Source organism: Coturnix japonica, chromosome 11, assembly GCF_054131305.1.
Source record: "Coturnix japonica strain WE chromosome 11, WE-NBRP24, whole genome shotgun sequence".
NCBI lineage: Eukaryota > Metazoa > Chordata > Aves > Galliformes > Phasianidae > Coturnix > Coturnix japonica.
In genome coordinates this window covers 2,126,488-2,144,602 of record NC_140673.1, presented here as the reverse complement: position 1 = coordinate 2,144,602, position 18,115 = coordinate 2,126,488, and the positions used below count along the sequence as shown (strand labels likewise).

Genomic DNA, 18,115 nt, shown 5'->3' with positions numbered 1-18,115 from the left:
CTTTCGTAGCTCCCGGACTTGTTCCATTTCAGCAAACTTTGAGACAGTAATGTAAAAAGCATGGCTTCTTACACAACCTGATAGCTCTTCACAGATGAAAGACCTAAAAGCAAGAAAAGTGATAGGATACAAAGCAGAACAGTAGCATGCCTGTGAAGGAAATCCTATTCTGCATGGACTTGTCTCCCACTCATAATTATTAAGATCAAATCCTCATCGGGGTCTGATCATAGTAGTTGATTTATTTGATGTATGGATGCCCTACATTTTCTTTATTTTGTTGCTTATGTCTTAAGTTCACTCCAAACTATTATAAGATAACAGTGGCAGTGGCCTAAGAGTTTAATAGACCTAAAACACAAGCACAAACCCCACATGATACAGCTGTCCTTCAATAGCCTACGTACAGATATGGCAAAACCTCAGACACGTGTACAGTGACTGTCCCTGGGGAAAAAACATGCGGCTGCCACAGGCTGCAGTTATCAACAGCACAGCCAAGGCCACACTCTCACGTGGATAACAACTCATCCTAGAGAAGAAAAACAGCTCACATTTCTCCTTGATTTGTCAGTGCTGTAAAATTGTTGCTGTAAAAAAATTTGAATTTTTCTATGTTTGTAGGCAGAGGCTTATTAGGGTTTTTGCTTCTTTTTTTCTTTACATGCAGTTTTCCGTAAGTTGTAGGATGACATTTTTTTATAGCTACTGACAACTAATGAAGCAAGTGGACTGAAGTGTAAAGTACTTGGCTAATAACTATAAATAACTGACTAAACTAACTGTCTCCAGAAGTTTTACAGGCAGTAGAACATGGCTAAGGTCAGAGTCTCAGCTCATGGAGGCACTGCGAGTATCTCCTCCTTAAGCACAATTAGAATTAAAGAAAAACCCAAACACTCTTCAATAATTTATTCATGAATGTCTTAACCATATCATAATCAGCCATTCAAATAACTGAACTTACAATTATTGTGATACCACCAAGAAGCACAATATTTGAGGGGATAAGATTCCTGTAAAGGATTTTGAGACAAACTGGCAGACTTGCCCTGCCATAGAAAGATGGAAAGCTGTTCACTCTTTCCTCTGAAATAATTTCTATTCCTAGAGTAACTTTTCCTAGCTTCATGGATTGGCTGTGTGGGGCCACTTTGGTACAGCAGGTTATATCCCTCATACCTGAAATGAACAGATCACTTGGAGGCAGTCAGCACTGATATCCTGCAAAAGTCTGTGCATCAAGGAGAAATTAAATCTCCATTTACTGAGCTAATAAATGACAACACCTAATTCTGCTCGTGGCTCCCTGCCTAGGGAAGGGTTCGCCACCTCTATGGGAGGCATGAGCCTTGCCTTTGCCCAGGCCTGCTAGGGAGTAGTGTGTCATTGCTGGGATGTCCTCACCGTGTCACTTCCAGGATGGCCTCATTGCTCTGCTAAAACCTCCAGCCCACAGCTATGAGGAGAGGACACTGTAGCAGTACAGACACTGAGGGACTCAAAGGTGGACTTGCAAAGGCACTCGAGCACTGTTCCCTCCTGCTGGGAGCTGAAGGCTAGATTTCTATTACTTTATTTTTCCTAAACAACATTATCTATCAAGCCATCATTTGGGCATTAACTGTGGCCTTTTGAGACAAAGGTTTGTATTTCACAAGAACTTTCCTCACTTTCCTGGCACACAGAGAACATGGAAATTATTAGCAAGGGATATTTTTCACTGTGGTTTGCCATCAGAAAGTGGTGATTCAATTGCATCCATCAAGTCAACACATTTTGCTAAGCGCATCTTACAACATCACAACATACAGAACATTTCAGTGAAGCTGAATTTTTCACTTTGACATCTATTTAATTACACAGCATAGTGGAAAAGCTGGCCTTCATCATACTGTGTAACACACCAATGTTGAAATTTCACATTTGAGTGCAATGTTAAAACTTTACCAAAGGGAATGATTTAGTAGTTCAGCTCCTGGAATCTGAATTCTTGTTCTGATCTGAGAGAAAACCAAATCTAAAACAGCAAATTCCCTTTTAGCTCTATGTGCAAGGATCAAGTGAGCAGCTTTTTGTGCACAGTTATCATATTTTTCCTACTTAGCAGTCACACATTTTTGCATTAACAATTTCCCTTCTTTCCACACATGGAAGGAACTGATATGTTTTAATCTTGTTCTTGTTGCTTGTTTTGTTTTATTCTCTTCTGTGTGTTTTTTTGTTTTGGTTTTGGGTGTTTTTTGTTTGTTATTTTGTTTTGTTTTGTTTTTTGTTCCTCTGTTTGTTTTTGCATTCACTTCTTTGTGTTAACACTTGTTTGAGGAAATAAAATAATGCCTGCCAAAAATTTAGGTGACATACATTCTCTGATGACCAAATTGCGCTGATTGGTTGATTAAAGGTATGGGCCTTTCCACCATTCATTACATGCTCTTATCCACCTGTCAGAACCCAGGCTGAAGATCCACAGACTAAATCCTGTGCTTTTGAGTTGTCATTCAAATTGAATGAAATTTGGATAGGCAGCCATTTACTGTTGCCCATAAGGAAAACAGCTAAGTTACAGCGTATGCTGTATGAAGCAGCTGAGGTTGCAGACTCAGAGATGCTTTCTGCCCATTTTCCTGCATGAAATCAACATAAGGAAAATCAGTCTTTCCGTTTACCTGTTTTTTACATCATTGCAGTTTTACTCACTTTATTCACACTAAAGCACAATAGTCATGCTTTGCTGCTCTTTTCACTACTGGTGATACACAAGCAAAAAGCCAGAGCTTGACCTCATCACTGCTGCCTGCGTGAATGCACCAATGGAGCAATGATCATTTTTATTTTTAATGTTACTTTTAGATGAAACGTGCTGTGCTCCATATGAATGAGAAGTGAGCTTTGTTTGCTTCTGATCAAAAGCAGTTCATTAAGTTGGATATAAATTCTAAACCTGTATGTTTATCTGTACAAATATGCTTTTGCTTTCTTCATCTAGAAGACTGCATTTCTTGACCAGACGGTGGAAGCCTGTTTGGAATATCTTCTTGCTTCATTGCAGCTGGGTATAAAGGAATATTTTCTATTATTCTGACATTGCTTAAAAGAAAAAAGCAGGTTGGGAAGAAGTAGGATTTTAAAAAAATCCAGTTGTCTTGCCCTCAGTTATTTACTCTCTTTTATATATACAAGCTGATACAAATCACAGTTTCTGCTTTTTATTTTACACCTGGATGAAACTGTTGTCCATTGGTGAGTTAACAAATCCTACTAATTACACAAATCTCACCAATCAAGGTGTCACTTCTGTATCTAATCTCAAAAGCGCCTACAAGAGCAGTGAGGTAGAAAGAGTACAAATTTTACCCTTGGGGAACCAAGACCACCCAATGCTCTGGAGCATCCTCTGTGTCTTGCTGAGCATAGACCTGGCAAGCAAAATGTGTCTGAGACCCATCCAACCCCGTGGAGCAAGGAGCCAGCAGTGCCTGTGCATCTCACACTGGCAGGTCTTAAGCAGGTTTCAATAACCACTGCATCAGAGACTGCTTTCACTTACTTATTTTGTGCCCATTCTGCGGTTTCTTCATTCAGGTGATGAGGGGCTGCCAAATGCCTCGCAGATTATAGTTTGATGGCTCTTGTTTTGAGCACACCTGTATCAGCCATTTCCTTCTCTTCTTTTACTTTGGCACCAGAGCTCTGTGCTCTTTTTCTGAGTGTACTCTGCATAACGCTCTGCATTACTGCTCCTCTGGAGCTTGACCTGTGTTTCACATGCTAAGTCCAGCACATGCTGCTCAGCAGAAGGCAGGCGGTGACTCTGGCATGCTGGCATGCTGGTGGCAGGGGTTGGATGGGGCTCAGACACATTTTGCTTGCTCCCCTGGGGCTGCCAGCGACAGCATGTTGCCAAAAAGCTGGACATCCATGTCTGTATCAGCCAACACAGAGGTACTATCTTAGCCATTCAGGCTTAATCTAACATCAGTTACTTAGTGTCATAAACCGTGTTTGTCCATAAGTCATAAATGTCCTGCAGTAAATCCCTGGGATCTGGCAAAACCGGATCAGAAGGAAGCACTTGTATTAAATCTGAGCAACTGCAAAGCATCCATGTTTCTAGTTCCCAGCCACACTGGTAGAATACTTGCCTCAATTTCTTTTAATGTCATCATGTTAATTCCTTCTCATGCTTTCCATAGCACACCCTAAACAATGCATTAGCAGACAAATGTTTGAATGTGTGATGGGGAACATGCCTCTGATGTTACCTCCTCCTCCCTAATGCTTACCAACCTGCTGTGCTCCAGGGACAACTGCTTGCATTCCTGTGGAGCAACTGATCCCAGCAGACATCAGGTTAGCAACAGATATAGTGATAAAGTAGAAAATGGGAAGAAGGAAACTGCATAAATTTTGTATTCTGCAACAGCAGAAATTATTGTTTCATTCTGAATAAAAACATTACCTCCTATTTTTCACTGGTCAATCACCTTATAGGTAGGTAGATGGATAAATAGATACACACTCTGTATATATATATACATATATATAGGGAATGAGAGGAACAGAAAGGCCAAAAGTCACCCCAAAGCACTTGTGTTTCTGTTTCTAGCTCAGCCACAAGCTTCAAGGACAAGGCACCAGAAGAGAACTGCTCTGACCTAGAGTGGCAGGCTTTTAAACAGCATGTTGTGTCAGCCACCCATTCCCCAAGAAAGTGGAAGAAAAACAAAGGCATAACAGCTTGATGCAGCTCTTTCCATCTCCTCTTCTGTTCCAACATCTCTTCTAACGAGCCCTAGAGGAAGCAGGAGTCTTTTGGCACAGGTTTCCATCCCTAATTTCCACATGCAAATTTGCAGCACGGCACTCAGGAATTAAACAATCACATGAGAAATTGCTAATTCTATTGTATTGAAAACTGGCATTATTTTGCTTAGCCAGAAGGCGAATGGGTCACTCTTCCAACTGTATCTTTTCACTGCCTTTTCTTTGCATGCAAGCAGTCATGTGTTTTTGTTGTCATGGGGAATTCTTTGCTATGATGACCTTTTACCTAGCGTGAGAAGGACCCATGTATAACAACTTAATTGGGTGAGTCAGATTAATACACAAATCTAACCTGCATGTGAAGTGAAAAGCACTAAGAGTGATGGGTGAATTTACAGCTTCAGGAAATGTCTACATGCTTTTGGTTTGAGTGAGTATCAGCAAACACGTGGCATGTAAGTGGCTGGTTGCACAACCTGCTTCTCCATGCTGTTAAAATCATATCCATTTGCTTGTGCAGAACAGTTGAACCTCAGAAACAAGCCTGCTGCTGCTCCAAAAGCTGAGATCTGTGGGTGATCCAGTCTGTTAGAGAATCCCTGAGCCTGTTTACTCTTCTCAAGTTGTAGCCTATCGACAAAATAGGCTGGGTCAAAACAGAAAGCACATTTTCTGTGACCCGGTTCCCTACCAAAACTAATTTTCCCTTTGCTGATGCAAACAATCTTGAGGTCAACATCTTTGCCCCCTCATGCTTTCCAGGTTAACAGGATTTTTTCTGAGGATTCACTTCCAGTGCTGAAAGATAATTAAAAAACAAGTTTCCAGTGCCATCCCTCAAAATCAGAGAACCACAGAATGGTTTGTGTTGGAAGGGACCTTAGAGATCATCCAGTTCCAACCCCCTGCTATAGGCAGGGACACATTGCACCAGACCAGGCTACTCACAGTCCCATCCAGCCTGGCCTTTAGTGCTTCCTGGGAGGGTGCATCCACAATCTCACTGAGAAACCTGTGCCAACGTCTCAACATCCTCACAGTAAGGAATATCTTACTAACTTCTAGTCTAAATCTACCCTCTTCCTGTTTAAAGCCATTTCCCCTTGTCCTGTCACTGCCTATCCTTATAAGAAGTCCCTCTCCATCCTTCCATCAGGTACTGGTAGGCCACTAAAATGTCCCCCTGGGGCCTTCTCTTCTCCAGGATGAACAACACCAACTCTCTCAGCCTGTGAAAAGTTCTTTTTCCTCTTTCCACAATTCAACATCTATAGTCTTCTCACTAGATATTGAGAGAATCTGCCTCCAAACATACATACATTTGAGAAGAACCTCATCCAAACATATGGTAATGATAAATAAGGAGAAGGCTGAGGTACTCAACGACTTTTTTGCCTCAGTCTTCTCTAGTAACTGCTCATTGCACAGCCCTCAAAAGATTGGTTTGGAAGGAAGCGACTGAGGAAGCCACATCCCTCTTATTGTGAGCAAGATCAGGTTCGTGACCACCAGAGGAATCTGAACACACACCAGTCTATGGGTCCTGATGAGACACATCCCAGAGGCCTGAGAGAATTGGCTGATGTAGTCACCAAGACTCTCTCAATGATATTTGAGAAGTCATGGCAATCAGGTGAAGTCCCTGGTGACTGGGAACAAGGAAACATCACGCCCATTTTTAAGAAGGGTAAAAAGGATGACACTGGGAACTACTAACATGTCAGTCTCACCTGTGTGACAGGGAAGACCATGGAAGAGATCCTCCTGGAAGCTATGCTGACACATGGAAGGCAGGGAGGAGAAACAGGAGAGCCAGATGAGTGGCCTTCTATGATGGTGTAACTGCATCAATGGACAAGAAAAGAGCTGCTGATGTCATCTAAGTGGAATGCAGTAAGGCCTTTGACACAGTACCTTTGACAACATCCTTCTCTCCAAACTGATACATATTTGATGGATGGACTACTGAATAAATGAAGAACTGGCTGCAGGATTGAGTCCAGAGCCTGGTGGTCAATAACTCCATGTTTGGATGGAGATCAGTGATAAGGGTCAGTGCTGGGACAGGTAGTTTTTTCAGTGACATTGACAGTGGGGTTAAGTGCACCTTCAGAACGTTTGCAGATGCCACCAAGCTGTGGAGTGCAGTCACTGTGCCTGAGAGATGGGATGCCATCCAGAGAGACCTAGATGGGCTGACTATTGGGCCAAAGAGAACATTATGAGCTTCAGTAAATCCAAGTGCAAGGTCTTGCACCTGGGTTGTGGCAACACCTACTATCAGTACAAGTTGGGGGATGAAAGAACTGAGTCCTTTTAGACTGGTGGAAGGCAGCTGGACATGAACCAGCCATGTACCCTCACAGTCCAGAAAGCCAACTGTATCCTGTGCTGCATCAAAAGCAGCGTGGCCAGCAGGGCGAGGGAAGTGATCCTGCCCCTCTGCTCTGTGCTGGAGAGACCTCACCTGGAGCACTGCATCCAGATGTGGAGTGCAATGTGGACCTGTTGGAGTGCAGCCAGAAGAAGGCCAAAAAAGTGATCCAAGGGATGGAACACCTCATCTATGAGGATAGGCTGAGAGAGCTGGGGCTGCTCAGCCTGGAGAAGGGAAGGCTCCAGGGAGACCTGAGAGTGGCCTGTCCTTCGAAGGAGAGATACAGGAAATAAGGGGACAGAATCTTTAGCATGGTCTGTGGTGATTGGACAAGGGGAAATGGCTTTAAGCTTAAAGAGGAGAGACTGGATATAAGGAAAAAGTCTTTTACAGTGATGGTGGTAAGGCATTGACACAGGTTGCCCAGAGATGTGGTGGGAGCCCCATACCTGCAGACTTTCAGGGCCAGGTTAGATCACATTCTGAGCACCTGGTGGTGCTGTGGATGCTTCATAGCATGTTCACTGCAGGGGAGCTGATGTGATGACCTTTAAAGATCCCTTCCAAGTATCACAGGGATAGAACAGATCAAGAAAGGTCAGGAGAAGGAAGGGGGAGTGGTAACAACTACACTTTCAGGCTAAGCAAAATGTTGTGTATGTTATTGGTTTCAAACCACTTGTCAGAAATGGAAGGGTTTTGTATGGTTTATTTTTTCTATTCCCCCTTGACATAATTTTTAATGTACTGGGTAAGACTATAAGACTGATCTGTCTGCTGTTACAGCTGACCAGAAACAGGTTTCAATCTGCAAACTGCTCATCATAACATGATGGATTCTTCTACTCGAAGTTTATACGCATAAAATTCAAAGAGCTTTTATTGAGACTGCTGTGAAATTACAATTATGAACTTGGCAATGAGCTTCTGGGCAGTCAAAGACATTTCAAATGTTTGAAAATGCTGGAACAAGGTTTTGTTCTGATGACTTCAGGTTCAGCAGAGAAACCACTATCCTTGCAGACAGACAACATGATCCCCAATGAGAAAACAATGCCCTTGTGTTTGTGAAGTACCTGAAGGTGAGGGTGCTCTCAGGTTTCAGAAAACAGAAGCAACAAACCAGCAGCTATTTGGGGCTTAACAAGCAAAGCCTTGAATTTCTTGCACGTGAGCACGAGAGCTTCCAGATACAGAGCTGTTCCACAGCCTTCACCAAAAAGTAAAGTGAAAACACCACATAAATGATCAAAGTCAAAACAGCAGACACAAGAAGTGTTACTTTTTGTCTGATAACACTGCAATAACATAAACTGTATCACGCATGATAAAACTCTGCCATAAAATATAGAAAGTACATACTATAAAATACAAAATATAAAAATTATCATGTTAACAGAAGGAAAAAATACAAAGGAAATATTACAATAAAATCACTGTACCATTTTCTTCACGTACTGTAAAATTTATTGGAAAAAATATTTAAATTATGCAGCACTAAGACAAGTTACTTTTATTCTTGTTCTTGATTTTAAACATGCATTAACTCAAACAGAAACAAAACCTTAATTGATGCAGAAAATGTTATTAATCACCAAGCATTGCATGCAGATTTAAGGAGGGATGATGCAGTACCTATTACACATTATAATTACTTCCCTTCCTACAGGCTTAGAGACTTTAGCAATTAAAAAATTTCTCAGTTATTCTCAATAAAATGAGCAGTCACTGAATTAGCACGAATTGTGATAAATGAGCCATTACTGTAAAAGTTGTTTTGACTACCAAACAAGGTCAGACTTGCTTCAAATAGTCTTTACTCAAAGTGATACTATTCCTCATGACCATTGCCTCTGTGTCTGCTAGGGTACTGAAGGCCCTCTCAGAATGATAAGAGTGTCTGTTAGTATCAACAGAAATCTTCAGACCAAAATTTCCCTTACAGCTTTTGCAAGGAAACACTTGTGCTTCTGACCACACTCCTGCAAACAATTTTAATTAACATGCCTTGTTTTCACTACAGTGAAATTCCTAAAGAGTGTTTTCCTTCTCCATCTGCTGCTGATCAAGCAACTCACAGCATTGCTGAGGATGGTTTTTGTCCAAATCTCTACAAATATCTTTTTATGTTCTTCACTGGCTCTCAGAGACAGTCACCTTTAATGACACTGTTCAGTCCCCGCCACCTTCTCCAAACTCCACAAGAGAACAGATGACAAACAATTGCTGGTACTGCCAGGTACAGCTGAGCGTTAATCCCACAGAATTAACTTATGAACTTATGAAGAGAAGCCAATTAAGCACTCCCCAGATGTTCAGCTCTCACATCTTGCTCCCATATGTGCCACCCAGTGCCTCTATCATCTCCTTCTGCTCTTTTCTATGTCACATACAAGCTGATTGCATTATTTCAGAGGAGGTTGGATGGGTTCTAAGTGTGAGTGTATTTTTCTCTATATTTGCTCTTTAACTACGATTACTATGAAGAGTTCCATCACTTACTCAGACAGTATTAAAGTAATCTATGTCTAACTTGCAGTCTTTCATTATTGAAAGTACTAAAAATAGACTTGAAGAAACAGCCCTTAGCAAATTAACTACTTCACATTCTTACCAAGGAACATTTTATTTATCCCTAGTAAACACTGCCACTGTTCCCTTGCAGAAATATTATGTTTTTAATCACGACCAAATGGAAAATCATTTTTAATTTATCTGGAAACATTTTGTGTAGAAATATGTGAACTAACAACTACATAACACACAGGTGCTACCAGCTAAAAAAAACCTCAAGCAATGTAATTTTGTGGAACAAAAGAAAAAAAAGGAAATGAAAAAAGGCAGGGGGTTTTTTGTTGCTCTTTTTGTTTGTTTTGTTTTGAGTTTTTTTGCTTGATGGATTCATAACATTCTTAAATGTCAGCAAAGCAGACTTTTTGTGAACACATTTGCAACTCGAAGATTCGAGAGTAGGTCCTTTTTAATAACAGTTACAAAACCTCTACTGACATTAACAACCAGCTGAAGACCCTACTTGTAACCTCAAAGTTGTATAGATCTCATTTTTTGATAGGCGTTTGTTACCAAGTGTTTGTTGTTTACCACTCAGTCAAGACAAGCAACACATGAAACACAGCTTGATGATGGCGTCTTGGTTAGGTCAATACAGCCAATGGTTATGGGAAAACAAAACCCCTTCCAGCATAAGAAACCAATCTTAACAGAGATAACAAACAACCTTACATTGACTTACATTGAACTGATTTACATTCAAGAGAAATGCACTGAATAGTAGTAGCAATTAATAACTTTTCAAAGTAAAGCTGAAGGAAATCTCTCTGATGCAAGCTAAATGGAATCAGGGCCCATGGTAAGGAATGCATCTGTATTATCTCTGCTAGTAAACTTTTATTCTATTGTGTTTCTAATTCCATCTCACATTTCAGGAGATGCCAGTTTATATTAATTAAAAATGAGACAATTGTCCGACTAAGAGAGACCAGTGTTTACACTTTCCTAAGATAAAAAATAAAGACAATGAACTCGGTGACTTTGTAGTTGTAACAACCTAAGTACATAGCTGTTAAAATAAGGATATCAATATACTGAAATGCTTTGAATGTTTAAAAAAAAAAAAAAAAAAAAAAAAAGGAGATACAAAATAATATTGAAAATTCACAGGAAAATGTTTTCCGGAGTTGTGCACAGCCCTATTTTTCAAGAGCAGTGATGCTTTCAGACTGTCTTTGTGAATCCAGTTATAAAGATAGAATCAGTTTCTTGAAGCAGCGGACCTGTGACACATTCTCTACGTGTGGCTGTTGTTATGATTGTTCTTGTTGAAGAATCTCCTTGCTTCAACACTGCTAAGTGACACAGAGCAGCGAGACGGATTTTCCTTTCTGTATTCAATGCTTTCCATCATAGCCTGCTTGATCACCTGCAAAACATTTAACAACATGTCATTCAGGAAAAAACAACTAAGCTTTAATGATTTATTAATTGATGAAATTCATAGAAAAGACTCCTTCAGATCTTAATACACGCTACTCCTAACTTAATCTCCGCTCCAAAATTCAACAAAGTGATTTCTGAGTATCATTATGAGTTCAGTTGGACAACACACAGATGGAAATGTTATGAACAGATAAATGTATGATGGGATTCCACCTATGTTAAAGTCACTTTGGAACATAAACCATCTGAAGCAAGTGCCAAAACAATGCTGAAGGGTAAATCAAAACAATGCAAAAATTCATTGTTAAATAATGTACGAAATCATGATTATCTTGAAAGATTATATCCTCACTTTTGCTTTCTTGATCCCAAAGTAGCAAAGTTTGCTCAATACAATGAAAAAAAAAAATGATACATCTGTGAGTACGGAAATCTCCTCTACAGATAATGTGATAAGTGGGTTATCAGTCATGGTCCCATGTTACATCTAGTATCAATTAAAAAGTATAATTAATTGTATGTGCTGTGGAGTTAACGGGGGAATAAATTTCTTTATAAAAGAAGTTTCATGTCCCCTTTTTTTTACGCTTGGAAAATCTCCATCCATAAAGGCCTGAATAAAAAACCCTGAACATAATATTCCACATCCTACACAATCACCTTTGTTCAGTTACCCTGCAGGGCTTTGGATCTTCAAATGACAAAAACATCACAGAAGCCAAAGTAGAAAGGAACATGAATGGGAACAGGTCCTGACAAGCACAGGGTCAAGCACTACAGGAAACACATAGATGACACTTCAGCAGTTCTATTTGGAAGACAGCCACAATATTAGCTCAATCTTCCTAGCCCTGAAAATATTTAGACTTTTTTGTCTGTTCAGCAGCACCTCCTGACCTTTTCAGCAGCATATTTGCCTTGCAGTTTATTGACAGAGGATCACATACAATAATGCTTCCTATAAAACTGATATTGCAGTACTTCAGAAATAGAGGTTAAGTGAGAAGACCAAATTCTGTTCATCCAGTTCTCACTGTGCATCCCATCCAACTTTCTTCGTGTAACTCCAGTCACTGTTACCTACAGCGACTGGATTCTCCACTTTCCTTCGCATGCCAGAAGGACACAAGTCAACCATACCTCAGTTTGTTATGGGTGCACCCAAAATCAGCACACTCCTACACAAGCTCATACAGAACCTACCCTGAGTTTACTCCAACCCCACTGATCATAACAAGCTTTGATCCAGCCTCAACTTTGTGAATAATAACTGAATAGAGGGAGCACTTTGTACGTCAAAATTATCAGGTAGATACTAAATAAAAACTCTCTACCTTCAGTATGGATGACATAGGGTGGTACTCAGATCACCTATTCCCCTCTTTTAACAATCTAGATTCCTTAAGACCCTTCGACATTGGCATACATACATCTAAGTTATTGAGGGTGTTGAACTCCATTAAATCATGAAGCCTCTTGAAAGCCTCATTGGGATACTGGAAGTTGAAGGTAGAGAATGGTGTATTTGGATCATCAAAAATGTCAAAGTCGGCAAAATCCTTGTCTTCCTTTGTCTCTCTTGGAACACCTGCATACAAAAGCAAAACAAGCACAATCTAAGACTTACCATCTTACTTTTTAAAGGTTCTCTCAAAATTCCTAATCATAACAGACTTAGGAGACTTTTCAAAGACAAAAAACTTCTGGGCTATCATCACTTTGTCACTAAACATTTTTAAAGGAACAGCTGGATACAGCATCCCAAACTATTCGCTCACCTGGAGCTTTGTACTTCCGGAAGTTGATGTTTGCCAGTACAAAATGGATTATGGTTGGGCAATCCTTCTCTGAAGAGGTATCCTTTGGTTTAAAAACATAGCATTCCTTCAAGCCCTCTCGATCAAATACATTTGGATCTATTTTTGGGAAAGGAAGCTTGTTCATTTTGGCCCATTTTTCAGCAAGTAAAATTTCCTGGAGAGAAAGAAGATGTGTATAAGCACTCATTGAAAAGTAGTATTTTTCTTTAGAATGATACAGTTCAACCAGGTGCCAGTACTAGCAGCAATTTTATTAACTCATACTTCTTTACTGCAGAAGAACTGATCAAGTTGATCTTTGCACAGAAGACCCAGTATGGCAAAATGAGCAACTAATTCAGCCTTCCCAATCTTCATCACCTGGGATGATTCACAGGATGGAAAGAATTGGTCTGTCAAATAAATCTTTGGGTGAATTTATAAGTTGACAGGTAGAAAAAAAACATTTCTAATTCTACTTGCAAACTGAGTATCAGCACTATGGAAACCAATGAGAGTTAATAAACAGAAGTCCATGCATTGTTTTGTTCCCAGTCACATCACAACACTGGAGCATTTGAAAGCACGCTAAGCAAAAGAGTCTAGAAACCAGTCTTTTTTTCCTTGTAACAACTCAGTAAACAAAATAATTTGTAAATAATGACTCAAAAGCGTTTAATGAAGGTGTGTGAAAGGGAGGGGAAGGAAGGTCAACACGTTCAGTCTTGGTTTTGAATGAAATGGATTGAGATAGAAAGCTTAATGCTTAGGAAGAGTAATAGATATAGCCTTCTAGATAGACCCCATTTGCAGAACATAAAAGAGAGCGTAATAAATGTTTCAGAGGAGATGACAGAATTGCATCAGTAAATCCAGCTGATACGGAAGATAGTGATGACAAATAAGGAAAGAAATTTTAAATGAATAAAAACTTAGAGTAAGAAAGACTCTGGGATTAGTTCCTCTCAGAGTTCTACTTCCCATCAGCCCCCAAGAGACCTGGAGACTATGGGATTTATTCTTTTCTAGTCCTCTTGTTTTTCTTTGCATTTGAGAACAGTGATCTGGAGTTACAGATGTTATTTTTTATGCCGTTCTGAGGTTTTGTTCCTTAATAGTCAGAAGGGGGAAAAAAGCTCTTTCTTTGTTCTAACTGAAATTTGCCTATAAACCAACAAAGAACACCAGGTGTTTCTCAATTAGCATGCTTTCTTGGTTTCCTTAAAAATTATTTATTAAGATTCACTCAGGTTTCCAACAAACATTGCTTCTTCTTTAAGACCCTCACAATAGACTCTTAAGTGCTGCTGTTTCTTTATCAGCTACCAAATCATTCAAGATTAACCTTTTCTGATCAGCTGGAGCTGCCTGGATACAGAACATGTACAGACTGCGCAGCCTGACTGCTGTGCTTTCTACACCTGTTACAGAAAGTAAGCAGGTCATTTAAAACATATTTTTCTGTGGTTTTGCTCTGGCACAAACACATTTAGGAGTAGTACTTAAAACAGCACTGGGATTATCCTGGAGAGACGAAAATGAACAGAACAGTTACTTTCATTTTCAAAATGTTATATATTTAGGAATACATGAGTAGCTGAATGAAAACCCATTTCTACAAGGCAATGACAGAAAAACATTAGAGAACAGCTGTACAGAGCTAGAGCACTAGCACCACCATAAACTTGTTAACGATATAAAATCTGCAATTCAGCATGACGGCAAGACTTTCATAAAAAGCAACACAGCTACTACTCCAAACTGTGGTTACAGAGATGCAAATTACATTTTTCTACTTTGTGTCACTTGTCTTGCATGAGTCATGTAAACAGGAACTGAGGCAGAGTGGAATATTCTGCCTTGATGTGGAAACAAGTTCCTTTCATGCTGTAGGCAGACAGAATGGCCAGATGTAATCACTAAGCGTACAACCAGCCCAACTGGAACAATAAAATTTAACTTAAATTTATTAATACAAGTGAAAGAATGGCCTATCTTACTTTGAAAGGAGGACTGGAATCACTTGGCCTTGCTGAAAAATCAAAAGAGATGATGAGATCAACTCCTCTTTGAGGTCTTAGGATAAGTGGATATGGAAGGTTAAATGTAAGACCACTGTCCACAATGTGAATCTTCTTGCTCTTCACATCTAGTGGCTCATATATCCTCTCAAATTCATCTGGATCTACGCAGAAAAAATGAAAACAAAATAGAACAGGAATACACCAATTGAATACTGCAATTCTGATTGTGTTTTTAGTTTCCCCAAGTAATGAAGAATCTACGGACTTTAAAATGCTCAGTATTCCAGCTAACCATTCAAAGAACACATATATAACCTTAAATCTCATCTTAACAACTAGAGAAGGAAAAAAAGAAACAGAGCTGGGGTGGGCTGAGTAGGTCATGTACAGCAATACACTGCCTCAAGGCAGAAGCAGAGGTGGCTTGAGGTATAACTGATGAGGACAGAGGCTCAGCTTTAACCCTAGCCTTAACAGCTTTATCCCTTCACCTGACAAGAGACACAAAGGAAAGTGTTTATGGGATGCTAAGATAGATAGAATCCCAACACGTATCCAGTGCCCTATAATCCCTGCCTAACCTTCTCTCCAAGTTTCTCACCTAAACTTTTTGTTCTTCCCAGCTCCTCTTCACCCAACTAACTGGAATTCACCCACAGAGCTCTGAAGTGGATCTGCTCTGGGGCACTGCTTGTCTATGTCTGTTTCTGACTATTAATATTGGGGCTAACAAGTCAAACAACTCACTTTTCAACTCACTCCATACTTCACCTCATTACTGTAACCCATATTCATATCTGACATTAAGCAGTGGACAGAACTAGAATATTACTGCCATTGTAAGATAGTTCCTATGCCTAATGTTTTCAAACTAGCCAGTCCAATTTAAGATTCCTTCTGAGTCAAGTCATTCCATGAATGTTCAAACTGAGGGCTGAGGAAGATGATGTTTCCTTTTCAATCCCAATTTTCCCTGGGTGCAACTCAGGAAAAATCAAATAAGTTTCGGAAGGTGTTTTTGTGCTTATCCAATTCTCTAGATACTGTTAAACCACCCCTGCAAGTAGTTAAAAATTTGCTCCTGAGCCATTTCTAGCTCTAGATTTTAAAAATGTTTCTGATTTGTGGTTTAGCTTTTTGACTAAAAACTAATGAAAATATCTATAGAGGGCAGTGTAATCTAAGCAGTGCTGAGTAGAACGCTGTAACTATTTCTTGTATAATTAAATTTACTATCATCATCTACCTATTAGTGGTAGAAATTATCTGAAAGAAAGATATTTTAACGTGGGGAAAAAAAAAAAAAAAAAGAAAGAAAAAAGATGAAACTGATTCAAATTCCAGTTTGAAAGAACAAACTTCTTTCTTCACTTCAGGATCCATGACAAAAATGTATTGTTATGAGCAGTGAAACATCTCTGATCATATATTTTGACTTTTTATTTCTGTTATTACTATTCACTGAAGGGCACTTGGATAACATTTGATCCACCAGTTTCCTAATATTTGTTCCAGTTTCTATAAGAAACATCTTCAAATTACTGCTTGTTGCTAAAAAGCTAAATAAGAGACTTATTTTAAAAACAGGTCTATTTCAAACTCATTAATTAGCATAAATGAAAATACATTATTGTTTATTGAATTCCTTACACTCCTAAGTCTGCCATTAAAAAGATACACACACTACTAGCACAATTAAAACAGTTCTGATCTCTCCCTCCTTTTTTGAAGACTGTATTTCAAACAATTTATAATTTATTTTAGTCCTTTGTTCTCGATAGAATTCCCAAAACTTGCAAAAATGTTTTTGGTCACGTTTTGTATTATATTTCTTTATAAAACTTGAATTTGAAGCCAAAATCAAGTCAACAGAGATCTTTTAAATAAAACTTGTACCACTTCCTGTATTTTTTATGCTACTACATCTCCTGACAAAAATAAGACAGCTCTATGGGGACAGTGTTCATGATTCTATCTCCCAAATTAGCATAATTGTTAAGATATTTAATAAGATAAAGCACTGTAATATCATCACTGAATTTATAATGACCACATGAATTGGTTTCATTATTTATGGACTCCTGTAATTTCTTTTATCACAGTATCTTTTAGAAGTGCATTTGGTTTTTGAACTGAATAGTTCCAAAACATAACCCACATCCATGTTGTGTGCCCAGAATTAAAAACGCAGTGAAGATTATCCAGTAGTTAGTTACTTATTTTAACGTCCTGAACTTAAAGGCAGACTCAGCATGTAGTTTGGATTTACACAAGGTATGGAGACAGAGGCCAGCTCTAGCACCACTGAGAGAAGACTGAACTGTGCAGAAAGAAGCACTGCCTACTTTATCCCCTGTGCTGCAGTTATTTTAAAGGACTGGTTAAGAAACCTTTATTCTTTTTATATTTTACAACATGCTCCCAGGGCAGTCACACTACGTACTTCAGCAGCCCCACTATGCCAGTCCACCATTACGCACCGGAGTGAAGGGTGAAAGGAATATTTATGCTTTGAGAGCCTGGGATGTGAATTTTCAGATCAGGCAGACTGCTCTTCTGAAAGATGTATCTGTATGAAGAGAAGCGTTCAATTCATGGAACAGCCAACAGAGAGAAGCATGAGATGCTTGCCTGGTCTGTAGCAATTGGATACACAGCCAGCTTGGAAATAAACAAGAACTGCTTGAAATAAAGAAGACTGTGCTCTAGAGACCAAACTTTGTCACAGATGGCAGCTTCAATGAAAGTAAGGGGAATGAAAAGGGCATTTGCTATTGACGTGCATCTACTATAGCAGAGTTTCCATAAATAATGAAGCAAGGAAGTGGAGATTATAAGTAAGGAAGTGAAGATTGTAAATTTGTTGTGGTTTTTTTTGGTTGTGGTTTTTTTCCTTATTGTTATTCATATGGCATTTTCTCAAGGAATTTTAGTGTGTTGTAATATTAAGGCACAGAAATAAAACAGCTCTGAGCTCACAATGAAACTACTCAAGAGGCGTAGACTTTTAAAGCATATTTGAAGTCAGTTAAGAAAACTCCCAGCACAAATGGAATCCATAGCAAAATGATGCCAAGTATTTTCATTACAAAAGCTGGGAATGTAAATACCAAAGAGACAGAATTCCCAAACTACAGCACACAGATGAAAAAGACAACAAAAACACAACACAGTTCAAATACAGGTGCTAA

At 39.2% G+C, this 18,115-nt stretch overlaps 1 protein-coding gene across 5 annotated transcripts in view; it reads right to left on the bottom strand.

The window, feature by feature from the left end:
• Window positions 1-7,996: 7,996 nt before the first annotated feature.
• The window catches only part of PLA2G4A (phospholipase A2 group IVA), a 77,286-nt gene continuing 67,167 nt past the window's right edge, over window positions 7,997-18,115 (bottom strand). For all 5 annotated transcript variants that reach the window (XM_085510841.1, XM_085510842.1, XM_085510844.1 and 2 more), the window contains 4 exons: window positions 14,901-15,085; window positions 12,880-13,075; window positions 12,532-12,689; window positions 7,997-11,084 (listed from right to left, as the gene is read on the bottom strand). In XM_085510841.1, coding sequence (XP_085366967.1) covers window positions 10,953-11,084; window positions 12,532-12,689; window positions 12,880-13,075; window positions 14,901-15,085 — 671 coding nt within the window. In that variant the 3' untranslated portion in view covers window positions 7,997-10,952. The remainder of the gene's footprint in view (window positions 11,085-12,531; window positions 12,690-12,879; window positions 13,076-14,900; window positions 15,086-18,115) is intronic.